The 20947-nt window shown below is 42.6% G+C and overlaps 1 protein-coding gene across 2 annotated transcripts in view; it reads right to left on the bottom strand.

Annotated features, from left to right (window-relative positions):
- Positions 1-3102, bottom strand: part of FNBP1L (formin binding protein 1 like) — a 165525-nt gene extending 162423 nt beyond the window's left edge. The window contains exon 1 of one of the 2 annotated variants that reach the window (XM_088458460.1): positions 2909-3102. In XM_088458460.1, the coding sequence (XP_088314586.1) occupies positions 2909-2932 (24 nt within the window). In that variant the 5' untranslated portion in view covers positions 2933-3102. The remainder of the gene's footprint in view (positions 1-2908) is intronic. The other variant, XM_088458461.1, reaches the window with a different exon arrangement.
- Between the last annotated feature and the right edge of the window lie 17845 nt (positions 3103-20947).

Here is a 20947-nt window from a genome sequence, read left to right as displayed (position 1 = left end):
GTCCCAATTTGAAAAATGGGGGGTGCCAATGCTCTTTCTGGCACAGGGCACCAAAAACTCTAGTTACGGCTCTGGTCATTATGTCTCATGCCTAGATTGGGTACAGTCATTGCATTAGAAGGTAACACATCCAAGACTAATAGCTGTGTAGTGGTACTGAATGATCATTGTCAACCCAATGTTGCCGCTTTGCTTTATGGATGGGAAGAGTGCATTCCAGGATAATTGTACCGGTTTGATGAGCAGTAAACGGATGTTATCCATATGTTGTGGCCTTCTCAGTAACCGGTCTCTATCAAGCCATGACAAGTCACAATAACATTTGTTGTGAGCAGTAATGCAAAAATAAGTGCAGTCAGTGTACATTGGGAAATAATATACAATATTACAAGAAAAAAAAAAAAAAAAATAGCATAACATGTGCAGGGGAAGACATGGAACTAGGACTGGAGCAATGGAACTGAAAACAGATTTTGAGATTGATTGAAAATAAAATCTATGCATGGACCAGTGAATACCAATGACCGCCTCAGTTTCACAACACAGATAAAAATAAACTGCATGTACATCTAGCAGTTTTACTACAAATATATATTTGTTTTGGGAACCATCGACTTGTAAAAGCAGTTTCTGCACTTCGTATAAATGATTTATTGTTAAATATAGAAAAATATATTTCATTTGACACGCAGTTATTTTCAACTTTACTTCTGTCACCAACAGCCATGACAACTCAGTAATGCAATATTATAGTCAAAGTATATCTCGTGCTGTCAGTACATTAGGCAAAAATAAAGATACAAACTACTATAATGCAGCAGATATATAACACTGGATATACTGATACAAAGACAGGGTAACTTAGGTGTCTCCCATGAAAAACTACCATAACCTGCTTGTGACCTTAAAAATTACTACAGCCATCTATTTTACACAGAGATACAGTATGATTCAGTGAACAGAGTCTGGGACTCATTTCCTCTTTCGTACAAGCATCCCAGATTCTCACCATATGTGCTCACACTAACTGGTAGACATAGATTACAGTATCGCCTGTGAGATGCCTCCATAGGGGAAAATATGGATGAAAGCTTTAAAGTGCATTTTATAGAATTTTAGATGCTGCCTTAACATGTCAGAGTATTGACAGCAGTTATCTCCCCTGCATAATGTTTTGTGTTACCAAGCATCACAACATTGACAAGAAAAAAAAAATCACACACATATATATATATCTCTATCTATCTATCTATCTATCTATCTATATATATCTATCTATCTCGAGAGCAGTTCCCTGGGAATGTCTTGTAATTGGCATAGTGAGGCCCTGATTGGGGGGGTAATCTGGTGTAGTTGCCTTTCAAGTAAAACAGGAGTCATTCAATTTAAAGATATTCTTTGGAGAGATCCAGTTTAGCATGAAATTAACAGTATTTGAGAAGCAATGCTTGTGGTTACATTGGCAAATCAGGAGCCTGGAACCAAGCTATACTGTGCCATGATTACACGGTGTATTGTTGTATGTTTCACACTGTATTGTTTGTATACCTTGCGTTACCTGGGGCAAAATAGAATAGACAGGAAAGGCAGGACTAGTGGGTTATTTAATCTTCCCAGAAGGAACTGATTACTCTACCCATTGCTAAGCATTAGGTCTATTAGGCAGCTGGGATCTATCTGCTGGTGATACTCTGTAACTGTGTGCGGCAAGCTGAACCAGAAGCTTAGAGGGAGCTGGGTAGCATATCCGGATATTCTCCCATATACACTCTCTAGAAGCACCAAATCTGGTGCCAATCACGGTACGGTTCAAACCTTTATTTTTAAGTCTGAATAATTTCAGAAGACCGTGTGTGCAATTTATATATATATATATATATATATATATATATATAATGTTCTGAGTGATCTCAGAGTATTTCTTTGTGTGGCTACATGCTGTAGTGAGAAACTTGAATTCTATGTTTATGTATTGGTATATGTGTCATCAAATTTTCAAAAAATACTACACTATGTAGTTTTCCTTTCTCCTTTTTTCTATATATATTCTTCGAAGTGAAATGTTCTGATGAGCAACATAATAACGGACGGATATTCAAGGACTTATATGAGAGACAATATAAAGAAAATAATTTTATTGTATTGTAATGTTTTGATATGAAACCACTGATTAGCGACCTACATGTGTGACCAAAGAATTTCCATTGTATTAGGTCTATTGCATACAGTACCATAAAAAAAAAAACTAAAATGTGTGACTGGTGAAGGAGCAGAGAGAGTGGTTGAAGCCAGGAAGGAGATGAAAGAAAGGGTGTGATCTGTCTGCTTACAGGCAGGGGAACAAAAGCAGACCTTCACCTGGCTATGTGTGTGCACACCCCAGCACTGATACTACACTACACACACAATGCAACCCTACCAGGGCTGATCAGCTACACAGCATGACTTTTAGCAACACAATGACCCCTGGATCATAACCAAACTGACACAGGTCACATCAGCATGCAAACGACACAACAGGTCACAACCAAATACAACATAAGGCAGTGTAAGTATAATGCTGATACAAAACAAACCCATTATCAGCCATTAGGTGGGAAGGATAGTGCAAATAATATACACATCTATTGTACACTCATCTACCCAATGCTAATTACACATTAGTGTCACCAAATACATATATAGCACACTACACAACACACGTCCACAGACACACACTGCAACCACACAACATATCACACCACACCACGAGGATAGGAGAACACCCGGTCGGGTCACCGGCACAACCACTATAGTACATTGAACAAACTCCGGACCTCCAAATCACCTTCACACCCCTCCCTCCGCCCCCACTGAGCAAACAAAGCGCCCGTACAACTCCGTGTGCAGGGGACGAGGCCGCACTCACCCACAGCTCAGTGCCCCAGCTCATGGCTCCGGCTGGCTGATGGGAAGCAGGACGGCGGTGTCCGGGTGTGAGTGCTGAGGAAGGACGGGCGGCTCTGGCTGCTAAAGCTCTTTCCTTGTCTTGTGTGTGTGAAGATTGGAAAGGAGGAGGGAGAGCGGGCGGGGGAGAGAGGGAGGAGGCGGGAATGGGAGGGGTGAGAGCCGACTAGGAAAAGGGATGGGCAGGACTCAGGGAGCATGGCAGCATGGGAACGCAGTCACTATTAGGTGCTCCTGTAACTGCAGAGCTCAGTGCTGGGGTCACAGGGAGCGACACTGGGAGGTATATAGTCACTGGGAGTTATGGCCATTAGGATGTATATAGGTGTATATGTATTAAGCCTTGGAGAGAGACAAAAGTGGATAGAGATAAAGTACCAACCAAACAGCTCCTGTCATTTTTCAAACAACACAGCCTGTAAAGTGACAGGAGCTGATTGGTTGGTACTTTATCTCCGTCCACTTTATCTCTCTCCAAGGCTTATTACATAGACCCCATCATGGAGCTGCAGCCATTTCCCCAGTGTTTTCCATTCTGCGCATTCGCAAAACACATTGAAAATGGCTGCTGCGGCCATTTTCAGGCATTTTTACAGCGCTGATACCAGCGCAGACGTGGGACTCCGGAGTTGTAAATATAATAACGGGTGCAGGTTGTGCGGTGTGGGCCCATGTGCACCGCACACCCTGCACCCATTGTAAATACGCCCCTTTCCACGGGGACAACTGCTTTTTGGAGCAGTTGTCCCCTCACCGGAGCAATGATGAATTTCTCCGGTGTGACACTTCCCCCGCTGCAAGTTGGATAATAAAGTATCCCTCACAGCGAGTTCTAAACTTCATCATCGGAAGCCATACAGCCTTCGATGATGAATAGGCCACATAGTCTTGGAGTAAAAAGGGAGTTTTGAAAGGATTGAGACAGATACCAGCCAATCAGCTTCTAAATGTCATTTTATAGGCTGTGTTTGAAAAAATGACAGGAACTGATTGGTACATACTTCACTTCTCTCCAAGCTTTGATAAACCCCCCCCCAAAGTCACTAAGAAGTATTGTCTTTTGGGGATTTATCAAATCTTGAAGAGATAAAGTGGAGAGAGTTGAGGGGGAAATGTACTTTAGCGGCAGTAGCGTCACAAGGGGGGTGCGGGCCAAACACAAGTGTCACCTGCCGTGGGGTGATACCAAGGTGCAGACTCCCCCTCAGTGACAAGAGCCGGGTGCTGCACTGTAACATTAAGTGCCGGCACTGCAAACAGGGCAGTCCGCACCTTCAGCACCCCCCTTACCCAGTAGTAACCACAGGGGTTCAGACGACGAGGCCCCTCCTGTGTGACCCTACCCATGAGGCCATGCCCCCTTTTCATCTGCAGCATCCCTCACCACACCAGGTGACACCGCAGGGAGGGACGCCACTGTTTGGCGGCACTTATCATGCAGCTATAGCTCTTCCTGCTTCGCCTCTCTGACGATCCGTGCAAGACTCACAGCACATAATATGCCTAATGCTGATGCGCTGATTCTTACCTCCTGGCCGGCCCCACTGCACATGCGTGAAATCTTGTAAACAACGTGAGATATTGTGCGCAGCTGGACCCCCACAAAAGCCGCTGCAGGATTTCACACATACTGGCAGGTAATCCTGTTGATATGTGAAGAAATAATTTAGATGTTCGCAGATAACATAGAGAAAAGTGATTTTCTCTTAAGTGATTTGCTTTCATACATACCTGGGTTCAGTGTTATACCCCTTTTACACCAGAGCTAAAACCTGGGTTATTGCAGGGTTAACCCGGGTTGCTCCTAGGTGTAAAAGGAGCCAGGGTTGAATTCCCGGGTCGAGTGACCTGGCAATGCAATCCAGGTAACTTGCAGGGTTTTATACTGGAACAACCCGCGAAACCCTGCAGTGTAAACGGGAACCCCGGGTCATTCAACCCAGGTCCCGTTTACAGCATGGCGACTTCCGGGTTTCTCGGCGCTTGGAGATGATGTCATCTCCAAGCGTCGGGATAAGTGTTCCACTGCACCCGTGTGCAGTGTGAACGGCGCTGATCCGGGAATAATCCGGATCGGCGTCGCAGTAGAAAAGGTTTGTCTTGGGTCTGACCCGTTTTGGAACTGTGGGCTGGATTCAGAGCCGCTCGCTAGATGCGATTGCTCGCACGATGTGTATGCAAATTGCGTAGTCAGTGCTATCGCATAGCAATGCATTTGCACGCATTGTATTTCTTAGAGAGCGATCACATAGTGTATGCAGACATCCACCAGAATGTCTTAAGACGCACACTTGGGCACGTTATGTCCAGGAAGTGTATGCAACCATCGGATGCTATCGCAGCGCTTGAGGCTGACCATACCCTGCTGCAAGCATTGCGAGCACTTCAGTGTAAAAACAAGCCAGGTGATGTGTACTATGATGCTATCTTTTAATTCACACCTCTAAAACGCTGTTGAGATGCTCAGGCACGCCTGCGTTTGCACCTCCACTCCTCTGTTTTTAATGGCCAGCCCCTGTTACCACATACAAATGGCTTCCCCTGTCACTCACTCTGCTGGGCTGTCTATGCGCAGCGAGCGAATGCATTGTAAACTTTCGCTAAGGTAGGCACATGCGCACAATGCATTCACACTGCATACCATCGGCAACGGTGAGAGTATGCATCTTAGCGAGCGGGTCCGAATCAGGCCCTGTGTTCCAAATCTCAGGTCAGACCCAGGATTTAGGTCAGAGATGCCTACCCTCCCGATTTTAGTGGGAGGCTCCCGGTTTTCAATGAAGCAACCCGCTCCCCCGCAAACTTTACTTAAACTCCCGTTTTTCAGAAGCAATGGGGCTGCGCATACGCGATTCCTCAATGTCGGGGGCGGGGCCTGCGGAGGGGACGTCATGACGGCCACCGCGGGGTTGTGGGTAGCAGTGGCCGGCGCTAGTCAGCAGGGCGCACTGTGCACACAGAGTGTGCTTGTGCGCGGCAGCATCGGGAGAAGCGGAGCCTGGTAACAGCAGCGCTGCACTGTTTGGGACAGCAGCGCAGGTGTCGGGCATCAGTGAGTGGTGTGTGATGGCCTTTTCTCCCCCCCCCCACGGTGGTCTCACTAAAATGTAAGTCAAACAGAATGGTGTCATATATATATACATATATATATACAGTACATGATGGGGTCTTGGTGCTGAGTGTCACAGGCATTATTAACTGCACTTTGAAAGAGCACTCACTGACAGCCAATAAATGGATGGCTGTCAGTGAGTGCCCTTTCAGAGTGCAGTTAATGCCTGTGACTGACTGGATATATCAAAATAAGGGAGCTCTAAAAATACAGCTGCCCCCTCTGAGCACATTTATTCAAACAGTAAACATTGACTACTATTACTAACTGCTTTGGGGCTCATTTACATATGAATATAAGTGATTTTTATGGCACGCCCTTCAAATGTAGCAGGACACGCCCACTTTACTGCCGCGCTCATAGGTGCTGCTTGCACAATCTCCCTGAAATGCTTTTTCAAAAGTAGGCAAGTATGATTTAGGTGTAAAAGCATTATGTGTCAATTAACGCTGGTTATAGCACATTTGACACTTATCAACTCTTCTTACATCTCCCCCAAAGTACCAAACAATCAGCCTATGTAATTTTTCAAACACAGGGCCTCATTCAGGCCTGATGTTGGGCCAATGCGCACGCGCAAGCCCCACAGTGAGTGAGAAATCACTCGCTCCGGGGCTCACAACAAAACGGGGTGGCTGTCGATGTTGATCGACAGATCGCCCTGTTTTGTAGGCGGGGAGGGGGGGTGGCTGTACAAACGGATGAGTTCCCGAAGGAACGCCTGCCGTTTGTGGGTGACTCTACTGACATCACTCGTGATGTGAGTAGTGGACTTTCGGCTCTATTAGAGCAGGATGTCCACTTGGCATGGCGAGCGCTGAGACCCTACCACAAGGGTCTCCTCGCAAAGCCGATGGTCGCGATAATCGCGATCATCGCCAGGCCACTCGCACACGCTGTGGGTGGTCACCCACAGCTGTACGAGCGGCCTGGAGGCCGGAATTTTAAAAAAAAAGGGACACCCTGATTCAGAGCAAGCGCACACAAATAGCGTGCGCCTCTGAATCAGGCCCACAGTCTTTAAAATAACAGTAAGCTGATTGGTTGGTACTTTATCTTTCTCCACTTTATCTATTTCCAAGCTTTGATAAAGTTTGCCAAACTAAAATTGAGATTGAGGTTTGGAAAACACGCTAGGTCCGGTGTTCATAGTCCTGCCGGAGAACAGAGTTTTACAACCGTTTTTGGGAGAATGGCTGCATCAGCCTTGTTGATATGTTGTATTTTAAGTTAACATTGCTGATTTCTGTGTTTTATTGGAGTTTTAATTGGATATAAAATATTTTCATACTTCACTATTGTTTTCAATTGTTGTATCTCCCCATACATACAGAATTGCCCAGCCATGTGAGGCTACTAAAAGGAAGCTGCACTTTAAGAAATGACCTATGGACTGTGATTTGGGTTAATATATGGGACCTGTTGCGTAAATCATATATATATATATATATATATATATATATATATAATGTTCTAAATGCAGAGCAGACAAAAGGGGGCGCCACATAGTACATAAACTGTTGGAATATTTTTTAAGCAATCAGAATAAAAATAGAAAATGGCATGCGTACCAAGGGTGGTGGGCATAAACCACCGCAAATATCCAGGATTATACAAATACCACCGGAAAGAACACCAGGTTTTTCACACAGGAATCGTAGTTGACGTCAGGCCATGCCCCTATGTATTTCGTCATCAAGACTTCATCAAAAATACACTGATAGGGCGCACAGAATATGAATATTGCCTTTTATTGCTAATTGGTGTAAAGGAGTTTTCTTCCTAACATCTGAAGGTACTTAGGGCCTGATTCAGACCCGCTCGCGAGTGCTCGCAAGCGGGTCGATGTTGGCCCAGTGCGCATGCGAACGAGGGAGCCGGCTCCATCGTGCGCATGCTCGAGACCGGGATACCGGGGGCCAAGCCGTTGCTCCGGGTCTCACTACAAAGGGGGCGTGCTGTCGATGGTGAGTGACAGCACGCCCCCTTTGGTGGGCGTGCCGAGGGCGTGGCTGGCCAGACGGAGGCGTTCCCATGGGAACGCCTACCGTCTGGGGCCGGCCCCACTGACATCACAAGTGATGTCAGTGGGAGTGCTCTCGGCTCTGATAGAGCCGAAAGCACTCCAGGGCTTGCGGCAGACGAGACCCTACCACAAGGGTCTCGTCGCAAGCCCGATGGTCGCGATGGTCTTGACCATCGCGACCATCTTTTTGGCCGCTCGCTATAGCTGTGGGTGGTCACTCACAGCTATGCGAGCGGCCAGGAGGCCGCTAAAAAAAAAAACAGAGGGACGGCCCTGATTCAGAGCGAGCGCTCTGTCAGAGCGTCCGGCTCTGAATCAGGGCCTTATTTCAATATGGATTAATTTCTAATCAATGCATTGATCTAGCTATGGGTTCTGTATCTGATCCTTTATATACCAAAACCCACTATATTCAGGCCTGCAGCCACAAAATAATATCAACATATAAAATGTATTAAAACATGTACAAATATACACAGTACTTTTATGAACATGATACAAATTAGTAATAATTAGCTGTGAAATTTTACAATCCTGAGGTCAAGATTTTTTTCACCCCTTCCATTGTGGATCCTCAAAATAGATATTATAGCTTCTTTTCCCTACGTGACGTCTCCACACGAGACTTCATCAAGGGTATCAATAATAGAGAATTGGAAAAATGAGGTGTCAGAAAAAATATATTAAGCTGGTAGTCCACCTGATAAATTCAAGGTTATTGAGTGAAGCATGGAAACATCGCACCTCTAACTTGTGACAATTTTTAAAATAAATCAATAGATGTATTTGTAGGATACATGCAAAAGCAGCCAGGATTTACCCCATATGCAAAATAAATTTAAGCATTTGCACATTTGCACCCCGTGCATTGCAACATGGATTGTCCAGGCACACAGTTGATAAGATATATGTAGAACCTGGATGATTAATAGTATCAGCAGAATGTGAAATAGAGGTTAGTCCACAAGTGGGTCCTTAACCAGGTTTATTGGTAACACACACAGGGCAAAATTTACTAAGCGGCGGTTTGACGGCGGTTTCTATTCTAGTCTAAACCCCGGCAGTTTGGTGGAGGTTTCTATTCTATTCTAAACCCCCGGGTTTGGTGGTGGTTTTGCAGTGGTTTCTAAATGACAGCCCTGTTCTATTCTATTCTAAATTGTGTTTTGATGGCAGTTTTGCAGCGGTTTTGGCCTTAGTAAATTGCAGAAAGCAAAACCGCTGCCAAACCACAGGCAGAACAAATTTTAGAATAGAATAGAACAGGGCTGTCATTTAGAAACCGCTGCAAAACCGCCACCAAGCCCATGGGGTTTAGAATAGAATAGAAACCGCCACCAAACCGCCGGGGTTTAGAATAGAATAGAAACCACAGTCAAACCGCCGCTCAGTAAATTTTGCCCTCAGTGGTAACAGCAGTGGTTATATCAGCAGCAATGCAGGTAATATAGAACAGTAATCGGTCTCACCTCTGAAGAACTAAAGGCCTGATTCAGCAAGGATCGCAGATGCGATTGCAATAGCCTTTACGCACGCAGTCGCACTGCGATCATACGGTAATCCACTGCGATCGCTATGCCATCACAGCACAACATAAGGATGCCCACTTTACCTTACACACATCCATAATACTTAGCAAGACTGCAAAAACCATCGGTAACATCGAGTACAATTGCAGCCTCACGCACATTTGCACAAGTTCTGAAATTCCTTAGAAATTGCTAACCTTCCGGTATGCAGTGAGAGCTCAGGCTGCGTAGGCCATCGCAGTGGATAATTTATGCACACCCCTGCAACGGCGTTCAAGCGCACTGGCACACCTGCGTTTCACCACAACAGTACTTAATGTCAATCACTCTGCGATGGGTCTGCGTAATCACTGCAATTGCATGCGTAATCGATGTTGCAATCCTTGCTGAATCAGGCCCTAATTCACAGCCCTGCAGCACCATGACACTCAACACAAACACAATGGCACGTGCATAGTCACGCATGTACTGTGACATCCTCCCGCCGGGATCACAGGACAGAAGAGATGGAGACAGCACAGGAGCCAACTCCACTCCAACAGTGATCACAGCACCACGCCCCTTCCTTTGGACGTGGCTGGCTGCCTCCTCCAGGATAATCAGTAGTAAATCAATAGTCACCTCTGTCATCATGATAATCAGCTAGAAATGTTTACTTAGGCCTTGTTAATAAATGCTGTATTTATCGGCCTGTAAACCAACATATTCACTATCACTGGCACTAGCGCATGCAGGGGGGGTTTCTGAGTTCAAAGAAACACCCCCTGACCATACATGTCTACTCTCCCGGAAGTGGCGGGAAGCTCCCAATTTTTCGGGTAACCTCCCGCACCCCTGGAAGAGTAGGCATATCTCCCGCATCCACCCACTTCCTAGTGAAGTGGGCAGGATGTGGAGATTTTACGGGGAATTTTCGGGTTCGCGAGTAGGGGACGGGGCTAAAGTGACACAAATCGCATCATTTAGCCCCGCCCCCTGGTTGTGGTCCCATGAATCACTGCCTTTTTCCGGCGGTGGGGCGGGGCCTAATGACATATACAGTCCGGCCAGTCGATTCTCCCGGGGAGGGGATTCAGAATTTCGGCAAGTATGCCCCTGACAGACTGGAGAGCAGGCACCATCTTCTTAAGCCTTGCCCCTCGCGGCAAAATGCAGGGATTCGCGGGTCAGTCAGGAGGAGGCGGAGCCAATATGAAATGAGTCCATTAGAATCTCATCATTTGGCTCCGCCCTCTCCTGATTGACCCTTGAATCGGGGCATTTTGTTGCTAGGGGAAGGGGCCTAATTACATGGTGCCAGCCTGCCAGGTCCCATCCTTATCAAATCTACAACCCTCAGCTGCTGCAAGGTAAGTGTGTGTGTAATGTTTGTGTGACATACAGTAGGTGTGTGTGTAAGGTAAGTGTGACATGTGGCCTGACGTGACCCTCTGTTACTGCTTGACTGGCTGGATTAGATCCTGGAGACGTTCGGGTGAAACACCAGCCTTATTGTCATTTACATCACTGTTTATGCTTGCGGAGGTGTTAGACCACCTACTTTGGTACACACTATTAATTCCTACTTACCATATATACTCGAGTATAAGCCGAGTTTTTCAGCACATTTTTTGTGCTGAAAAAGCACTCCCTTGGCTTATACTCGAGTGATGTGTGTAGCGCTGACCGGACGGAGTTCGGTCAGCGCTATACAGCACAAACATACAGCCGCCAGAGCCGGCAGCTGTGTGTTTGTTGTAATCAGCAGCCGATGAGAGTCTGTCAGACTCTCATCGGCTGCTGCTGCTCCCACTGCGGGAGCCATCTTCCGGCTCCCGCAGTGGGTAATGGGAGAGACGTTATGAGTAATGACGTCTCTCCCATGCAAAGCGGCCGGAGGAGCTGTTAGCGGCGGGACCAGGAGCGGGGGTTTCAGGTAAGTGATTTATTTATTTTTTTATTACGTCTCTCTCTACTGGGGGCACTACCAGGGGCGGGATTACTACAGGGGGCACTACCAGGGGGGAATTACTACAGGGGGCACTAAAAGGGATTACCACTGGGTGTACTACCGGGAGGGGATTACTACTGGGGCACTAAAAGGGGGGGATTACCACTGGGGGCACTACCAGGGGGGGATTACTACTGGGGGCACTACCAGGGGGGATTACTACTGGGGGCACTACCAGCTGCTGCATTTCCCACCCTAGGCTTATACTCGAGTCAATAAGTTTTCCCAGTTTTTTGTGGTAAAAGTAGGTACCTCGGCTTATATTCGGGTCGACTTATACTCGAGTATATACAGTAGCTATACACCCTAAATGTCGCTATTTAGCGTTATAAATCGCACAAGAAATAATTGCTTTCCAGACTTTGATTGTGGTTCCAAAGCACAAAAAGATATTATTCACCAAAAAGCAGATAGTTACACACCTTGATCTAAAATACAATTAGCGCAAAAGATTATACATAAACAAGGTACAGTCAATACATTACGTAGGCGCTCTGGATCCAGATTTCCGGCATAAAAGGTGAAGCCTCCGTCAACAGAAGAATATGATGACTCCCTACTGAATATAGAGCGCCAGAATATATACCCTTACAGAGAGTAGGCAATACAATAGAAACGAGTTGGCAGAATCCTATTGGTTCTTCTTCTTGGTTCTTCTGTCATAGGTCAGTTGGTACAATGGTAGTTCAGCCCTCCAATGGCTCTTTATGTGTGTTTTAACTAATCAAAAGACACTACATACAGAGTACATTCTAACACATAATTCTCTATAATCCATAACTTGCAGACGCATGTTGCGATCTCCTTGCCAATGGAACCAGAGATCTGCAAATAAAATGTGGTTTAGAATAGCACCAAACACAATCTGGCTACTACATACTAAACCTTAGATATCAAATACATGCATTTTATAACATTATACAATAACGAATAAACCTTCTAATATTAGCCTTTATACTAAGGAACCTTTTAGGATATTTGTGTAAGTGTAAGAGAATACTGCGTAAAGTTGCTAATATGCGTGGTGCGTTATGTGTACAGTGTTTATGATAAAGTCTATGTGTGTGTGTTATGCAATTCAGTGTATTTATGATGGATTAATATATATATATTATCCCTTTCTAACATATTTTAAAACTACAGTGCAAGGTGTTGCAAGCAGCGAGGTTCACTTTCAAGCAGGGTGGAGACCCCCAGCTGACTGCCGTTGCCACTTCGTCTGATAGCTAATTCAAAGATTTTCCTTTGCCTATTTAGAATACACTTGTCAGTACTTCTTAAGCAAACCTCTGACCATTGTTTCTAACTCTTCATTCAGACAAATTCAATTGTGCATATCAGTGTCTGGGTTATATTTCAATTGCCACAGCCATACTTGTCTGGATGCGGGGCTTCTCAATTTATATGTAAAACACTCACAGTATCCTGGTGTATTTTTTTAATTACTTTTCTCAGATATGTATACAGAAGCTGTTTCTCATTACTAACTAAACCCTGCATGAATATTGTGTTTGTCAGTGTGAGAGTGTTGTATATTATTCGCTATTTAGTGTTGTGCGAATGTGTGGATACGTGCGCACAGTGGGTGCGTACGCACGCAATGGTGCATTGTGGATTGTACCAACGTAAATTGGACAGCGGACGACCAAATAGTCCGATAACAGTTGAATTGGGTCGCATTCAACTTCGACAGCATGCTGACCTGGAGTCTCTGTTTTTTATGTAATAAAACTTGTCTATATTTGATGCATGATTCGAACCCATACGCTCCCCTCATGCAAAACACTCCCAAATGCTTCAGAGAACAAGAGGAACCAGAGGGGGTAGAAAACTTTGCAAGAAGACCATGCCTCAGGTAGAACAGAAGGGTATTTTCAACCTTACAGGAAAAGTATTGAGCAAAGCACAAATCAAATTATTATGTAAGGTTCTAAATTATGTCCCCAGCAAAGATCATAATTTATTTGAACTATTTGTTGATCTAAACCAATTTATTAGGTCCCTTTGTTGCAAAAGATACTTTGCTTCCAAAATTATCACCAACAAAGATATAGACGGTATTCCCATCATACGAGACAAATCTGATGAAAAGATTATCGCTATCTTGGAGGAACTTAGAGAGGAGAACAATTCATTAGATGAAGTTACGTTGTCCAGTGAACCCATTTTTTATATAAACAGACATAGCCTTGACGAGTTAAGAAAAAGGAAATTTAAGAAAAAAATTAAATTTTTTCCCACTTAATCATAAATCTAGTACTATACTTTTTTTCTATAAAAAGACTTTAAATAACTTTGAAAGAATTTGTTCCCAGAAAACACATTGGTCAAATTTAAACGGAGTGCAGATAAGGGAGGGGGGTGGTTTTGATGACAAGAGATTATTATCTACAAGGAGCATCAAACCAACTCAATTACCTTTTTTTATCGGAAACTGACGAATGATCCCACGCAAACCTTTCAAGCTCAACTTAAACTGTTACTTAGTGAAGCCCTCCGAGAAGATACTATTTCCAAAGATTAATTTTCTATTTTATGGTTAGATTTTCCTGTTATACCTATTTTTTATCACATCCCTAAAATACACAAATCACTTACTGCACCCCCAGGGAGACCTATTATTTCTGGTATAGGGTCCCTCACTTCTAATTTATCACAATTTATAGATTTTTTTCTACAGAAATTTGTTTTAACACTGAAATCACATATCTGTGACACCATGCATTTCCTTAATATTATCAAGGATATTGCATGAAACAGAACTATTAATTTTTGACACTTGATGTTCAGGCCCTGTACACCCATATTCCCCATGATCAAAATGTAAAGGCGGTAGCTTATTTTCTAGAGAAATATGAAAATATGTCATCAGGTTTAAAGCAATTTATTCTTGACTCTATGACTTTTATTTTGACACATAATTATTTCACGTTTGATTATATTTTTTACCTACAAGTCGTGGGAATGGCCATGGGCACTAGGTTTCCTCCAAGTTTTGCCACCCTTTACATGGGCAGATTTGAGGACCAATACATCTGGAACAGACAATTTGGAGCAAACCTAGTGTTCTATGGCCATTATATAGATGATCTATTTATTATTTGCGAAGGGGACGAACACTCAGCACTTGATTTTGTTTCCTTTCTTAATTTGAATGATTGGAATCTTCAGTTTTCACACACTTTGGATCACAGCTCGGTAAATTTTTTGGATCTGACTATCTTCTCAGATGGCTCCATAATACCAACAAAAAATTACAAAAAAACAGTGGATACTAATAATTTTTTACATTATTCCAGTGGACACCATAAGCCATGGTTAAAAAATATTCAGCAAAGTCAATTTAACAGAATTAGACGAAATTGTTCTTCCATTACTAACTTTGAGGACCAAGCAAAACTCATGTTTAATGACTCTTGATATTTTAGATACAGCTTATAATAATAGCCTAAACAAAGATAGATTGGAATTATTGATACCCCAGAATAAAGAATTAGATTTAAGAACTGAAGAGTCCAAGCTTACGAGCAGGGCCTTCCTACCTATATATCTGTGTGTTATTACCCAGTTTTGTTCTATTTATGTTTCCAATTGTAAAGCACAATGGAATATGCTGCACTATATAAGAAACTGTTAATAAATAATATTTGTTTTGTATCTAAATATAACAATAAATCAGCACAGATCAGGAACATCTTGAATTCAAATTTCAATATCTTGAAACAAGATACTATATTAAACAATATTCTAAAAATGAAACCTAAAATAGTGCTTAGGAAGAACAATAACTTCAGAACACACTTGGCCCCAAGTGGTCTCAGGAAATACTCTAGAGATGGTTCAGAAAAAAGGAATACCTGGTTGTCAAATTTAAAGGGGTGCTTCAAGTGCAGAAAAAATAGGTGTCTTACCTGTGATTTTATATCCAATCGAATGGAACAGTGATATCTAATTGTAATCAGGAGAGGTTTCCAATTATGGATTTCATCAATTGTGAATCCAACTATTGTATCTATGTACTGCAGTGCCCTTGTGGCCTGCAGTACGAGAACCACTCGTACATTAAAGGCTAGATTTAGGGAACACAGGTTGAATATTCTTTAAAGGTTTCTGCTTCACAGCGTATCTCGTCATTTCAGCAATGTGCATAATGGGAATCCGTTAGGTCTGTCTATTACCCGGGTCAGAACTATTAGGAAGAGTAACAGAGGAGGCAATAGATTTAGACAACTATGCTCTCAAGAGGCATTTTGGATGTTTAAGTTGCATACCTTATATCCTGATGGCCTCAATGAAACTATTGACTTTGAATCATTTGCATAAAAGGAAATATGGTTCTTCATCCATTGCCACGCAAATTAGTGAAACGTATGGGTAATAGTGTAACATGTGTGTTCAATCAGAGGAACTAATTGTCCTTACTAGTCATGTCAAATTGGTTATTCATTTAATCATATTTAAGTGTCAGTTATCTGTCTATGTATGATGGTCATGCATACAAGTTGTTAAACCAAAGAGATTTTAGTAGGAGTTCATTCACGCATGTGTGAATTATAGTGATGGTCAAACACACATATGTGGTGTATGAATAATATGATATATTTGTTTATAATAGTAATTGTTAACAAGTTTTAATATTATCAGCCATATATCCAGAGTGAGCTCATGTTCAAACTAGGAGCCCACCCATTTGAATTGTATTTTAAACTTGTATTGTAATTCTGAGTTAGATATGCACTAATCATTGCTTCAATTATCTTATCTTTAAATTATTTCTTCTTAAAATCATCTCTTCTTACATCTTGTGATCAATGGTAGTCTCTTTACAGTGACTTTATAGTATAGGGTTATTTCTTATTTAGTAACTCTATATATCCACTTTTAAGATAATAGGGTATATACTAAGTAGCAAGAATTCAATACATTGTTGAAAAATAACTCAGAGGCAAATTATTGGATTCTCTATTCAAATACATCAGAGCTAACCTTTGTATGTTAATAATGTTCTTTATAGGATTTTTATCAACCATATGACTTAGTATGCAAAAAGGGAGAAAATTCATGACCAATAGGGTTATATTTATCAAATAAAAAAACAAGGGACTTATAATTGAAATGAAGTATAACATAATTGGCCATTAAAATGAACATATCCCTGTAGTATAGAGGTAACTTCGAGTGACTAATATTAGAAGGGTCACCAGTTCGAATCTCGGACTGGGTTCGAAATAAAGTTACATGTGTAACTTCTGTATATATGTTTTATTTTTATTTGTTTTATTATTTATTTATTTATGTTCATTAAGATTGTGCAATCATGAGCTCCGTTTATAAAGTTAAAACTTTTTTCTATATATATGAAAATGATTTTAACATATATATTTCTATTATATATAATAAATGAATAATCTACTGTGTTTGCTGAGATTTCCATTTGAATATTGACTTTGCTTTCCATTGGGATATATAAAAGAACATTAATTACTCCATAAGGCCTCAGGTGCGCTACACCTGGGAACACTGATGAGCTTTAGTGAATGATCCAATGAACTATCAAGTGGTGCTATAAAAGTTCAACTAATGCATGTGATAGCCACTCTTTGAAAAAGTCCCCATTCTAAAGGGGTGAAACGCATCAGTGAACCCCCTGATTTGCAAGCACCCACTTTGTGTGGCCAGCTCGTTTTGGATGTACATTCCTTACAATGTCAAGCTGATACTTTTCTGTACAGCAGCATATAACGGTGACACAGGCTCCTGTTCAGCGTTACATCGTGCCCAGTAGACGAGCAGGGGAGACAGAGTGTTTTGCTGATGCAACGTCAGCCCAGCTCCGGCGGCCGCTTATACAACATGGGAAGCCTCATTTATTAAGGACCTCATCACTGTACATATTACAGCTTCAAACGGCCACTTGCAGGTACACTGTATCCATATTTTTAAGCCCATCTGGTCTGCTAATTTGCATTGACACTTTCGGATCTAAATACGGAACTTTAACTGGACCAGTCAATTTACTATTGGCGTTAATTATTCACCTGTTCCAACTATCCATAAGTAGCGATGTGTGCACACACAGGAGATCTCTTTAGCAGTGTTTTTATTATATAATATTGTTGCACTGTTGATTTAGTATATACAAATAGTATTATATATATTATGAGACATACATGTCTCTATATGTTTGATTTATGATGAATACATATTCTATATATATTTTTTAGCCAACGGAGCCATGACTGTTTTATGCATGTGTGTGGATTCTACTATCTCATAGTAAGAGCTGTATTAGCGCAGTCTGTAGTGTAATAGAATTTCCTATGGTTTATGGGTATTCACAAATCCCAGGTTTAAAGACTTGCTGGTTTACGTTAATAGATTACTACAAATATCTCTGTGTCTACAGAGTATACTTGATAAGTTTTTTCAATAAGCGCCAAGATCATTAGTCCGTTTTTGTAAGGTAAGTGTGACATGTGGCCTGGCGTGACCCTCTGTTACTGCTTGACTGGATGGGTTAGATCCTGGAGACGTTCAGGTGAAAAACCAGCCTTATTATCATTTACATCACTGTTTATGCTTGTGGTGGTTTTAGACCGCCTACTCTGGTACGCACGTTGACCCGGAGTCTCTGTTTTTTATGTAATAAAACTTTTGTCTTTATTTGAAGCACGATGTGGCGCCCCCTTTTTGTGCTGTAATATTTTATATTATATATATATATATATATATTGTGACACAGTCAGGATAGGAGTCCCTCTCCTGGGGTAGATGGACTCCCTCTTTGCACACACAGCATCCGTAGAAACAGGACACAAGTCTGGGGTTCTTCTACAAACTGGTCTTTATTGTGCCAAATGAATATAACAAATCATAAACCAAAATCCTAGCCCGTCTGGGCAATAACTAAACAGTAGGTACCGTCACTACCAGGATGGTAGGGCCTACTGCCCACACCATCAACAACAGCACGTGCACAGTACTTACAGGGTTGTCATAACAATGTCTCTGGACATGCTAGCCTGCATGCCTACTTCCCCAGGTGTGAGACACTCAGCTACAACTGAACACAGCTTATATCAGCCAGTTCCAGCTGTAAGCCCTAATGAGCCTACCAGGCTGAAAGGCCCAAAACCTGGAGTGGCCTGTGGATGGAGCCCTCCCTCTCCTCACATCCACACCTCCAGGACCCAAACCGCTTTTCCAAAAGCCAATACTTTGCTCTGCTTACAAAACAGACTTCTCCTGGGGTTTTTTAGAACACATAGGCCAAAAACCTAGGACAAACGTTTGATCGTTTAAATCAATCTTTTTTTGCCCCCTCAATGGACCAAACGATCAAACGATGTGTGGGCACGGATGGTCGATATCGACCATCGCCGTGCATGCAGGCCAACCTGGCCGATATCGAACAGGTTAGCCTGGTTACTATAGGGACCCTCGATGGTTGAACGAGGTTGTTATAGTAGTTGGGGGAATGGAGCATGTGCTGGATGTTCGATAACGATCATCCAGCACATGCTGGTTAATCAGACAATGATATCTGATCGTTGTCTGATCTGACCGTGTGTACGGTCCATATCAGTAGCTTTTGCTGACAACGCTGAGGCAGGGAAGGGAACCTTTTCTCTGCACTCAGGTTTCTGAACCCTCCCCTTCTACACATGCTGCTGCACGGACTAGCTCTCTCCAAAACCCGGACAGTCACAATGGTGAGTTAACTCTTTGAAAACCTTGATGTTTTCTAGAGTAATTACTTATGAATAGTACTTCTACAAGGATGCTCTTCCAATACATCAGTAGTCCTGGCATTATTACAAATAAAGGAAGTTTTTATGTTATATTTTCAATGTTGTTGTAGTTTTTCTGTAACCAGTGGCTATATACATTGTATTTATATATATATGACCCTGAGGAAAATCTCTAATAAAAGAGATTGAAACGTCGGCTAACCTATTGGCTTAGGCTCTATTTTTTCATTTCACTGAAAGTCCGGAGAGTGCCACCATTGTTCACCTGATTTCTATCCTGGTGGATTTACAAATCCCCCCGGGGGGCACCAAGGCAAGGTTTGTGATTGATATACGGGGAGTGCCGTTTTTTCTGGAACTATATATATATATATATATATACATATAGAAATCCAACGAGCCGGCACTCTGCAGGTAGCTGGAACATATGTGTGTATATATATATATATGTGTGTGTGTGTATATATATATATATATATTTACTGTATATATATATATATATATTAGGGATGTGCAGGCTCGGATAGGTTCGAGTTTGCACGTGGAGTTCGGATTTTTCCCTCCAAAAAAACGGAACTCAGAACGAGGCAAAACGTCATCTTACATGGACGAACATCATCATTCCTGGTCTTTTGTCCAGGAATGATGATGTTCGTCCATGTAAGATGACGTTTTGCCTCGTTCTGAGTTCCGTTTTTTTGGAGGGAAAAATCCGAACTCCACGTGCAAACTCGAACCTATCCGAGCCTGCACATCCCTAATATATATATAATGTAGTACATAAAGGTGGCACTCCAAGTCTTCTCTCAATCGGTGAAATAATAAACAGGTGCTCTATTCAATGTTTCGGGGTCTGGACCCCTAAACGTTGAACAAAGCACCTGTTTATTATTTCACAGATTGAGACAAGACTTGGTTGCCACCTTTATTTACTACATTATATATATATATATATATATATATATATATATACATATGTTTATTAATATATTTTTAGTTTGTTTTTCTGAGATTGGAGATTCAGAAACCCCCCTTTAATTATCCTGCGTTTTCCCCTGCCCGCTGTAGTTGTGCCCATTATGCAGTTCCCCCTGTAGTAGAGCCCCTTACACAATGCCCCCTGTAGTTGTACCCCTTATGCAAAGCCCCCCTGTAGCTGTGCCCATTATGCAATGCCCCAATAGTTGTGCCCCTTCTGCAGTGCCCCCTAAAGTAGTGCCCCCAGTACTAGCTCCCCCTCCCAGTGCAGAACAGCCAGCCCACACACCTGTCTTCATGTTGGCACCACTCCACGTCGTCAGGGCTGCCGAGTCAGATCTAGCAGGTGTGCAGGCTCCTCACATCACTGGCAACGCTGGCCTCTGAACTGATCAGAGGTTTCTTTAACCTCTTATTGCTTCAGAGGTCAGTGTTCCCAGTTGCTGTGAATAAGTTGGTCTCGTGCTACCGGTAGATCGCGAACAACCTTTTGGCCGGGCCTGATGTAGACAATATAATTTGATGTTTCAAAAGATATCAGTTTTATTTTGTGATCATACAACAATTGGGTCATTCCGAGTCAAGTGGACCAATTGAAAATCGTACCCACTTGAC

Source organism: Taudactylus pleione, unplaced genomic scaffold, assembly GCF_031769625.1.
Source record: "Taudactylus pleione unplaced genomic scaffold, aTauple2 ptg000835l, whole genome shotgun sequence".
NCBI classification, from domain to species: domain Eukaryota; kingdom Metazoa; phylum Chordata; class Amphibia; order Anura; family Myobatrachidae; genus Taudactylus; species Taudactylus pleione.
This window is presented reverse-complemented; position numbering and strand designations above follow the sequence as displayed.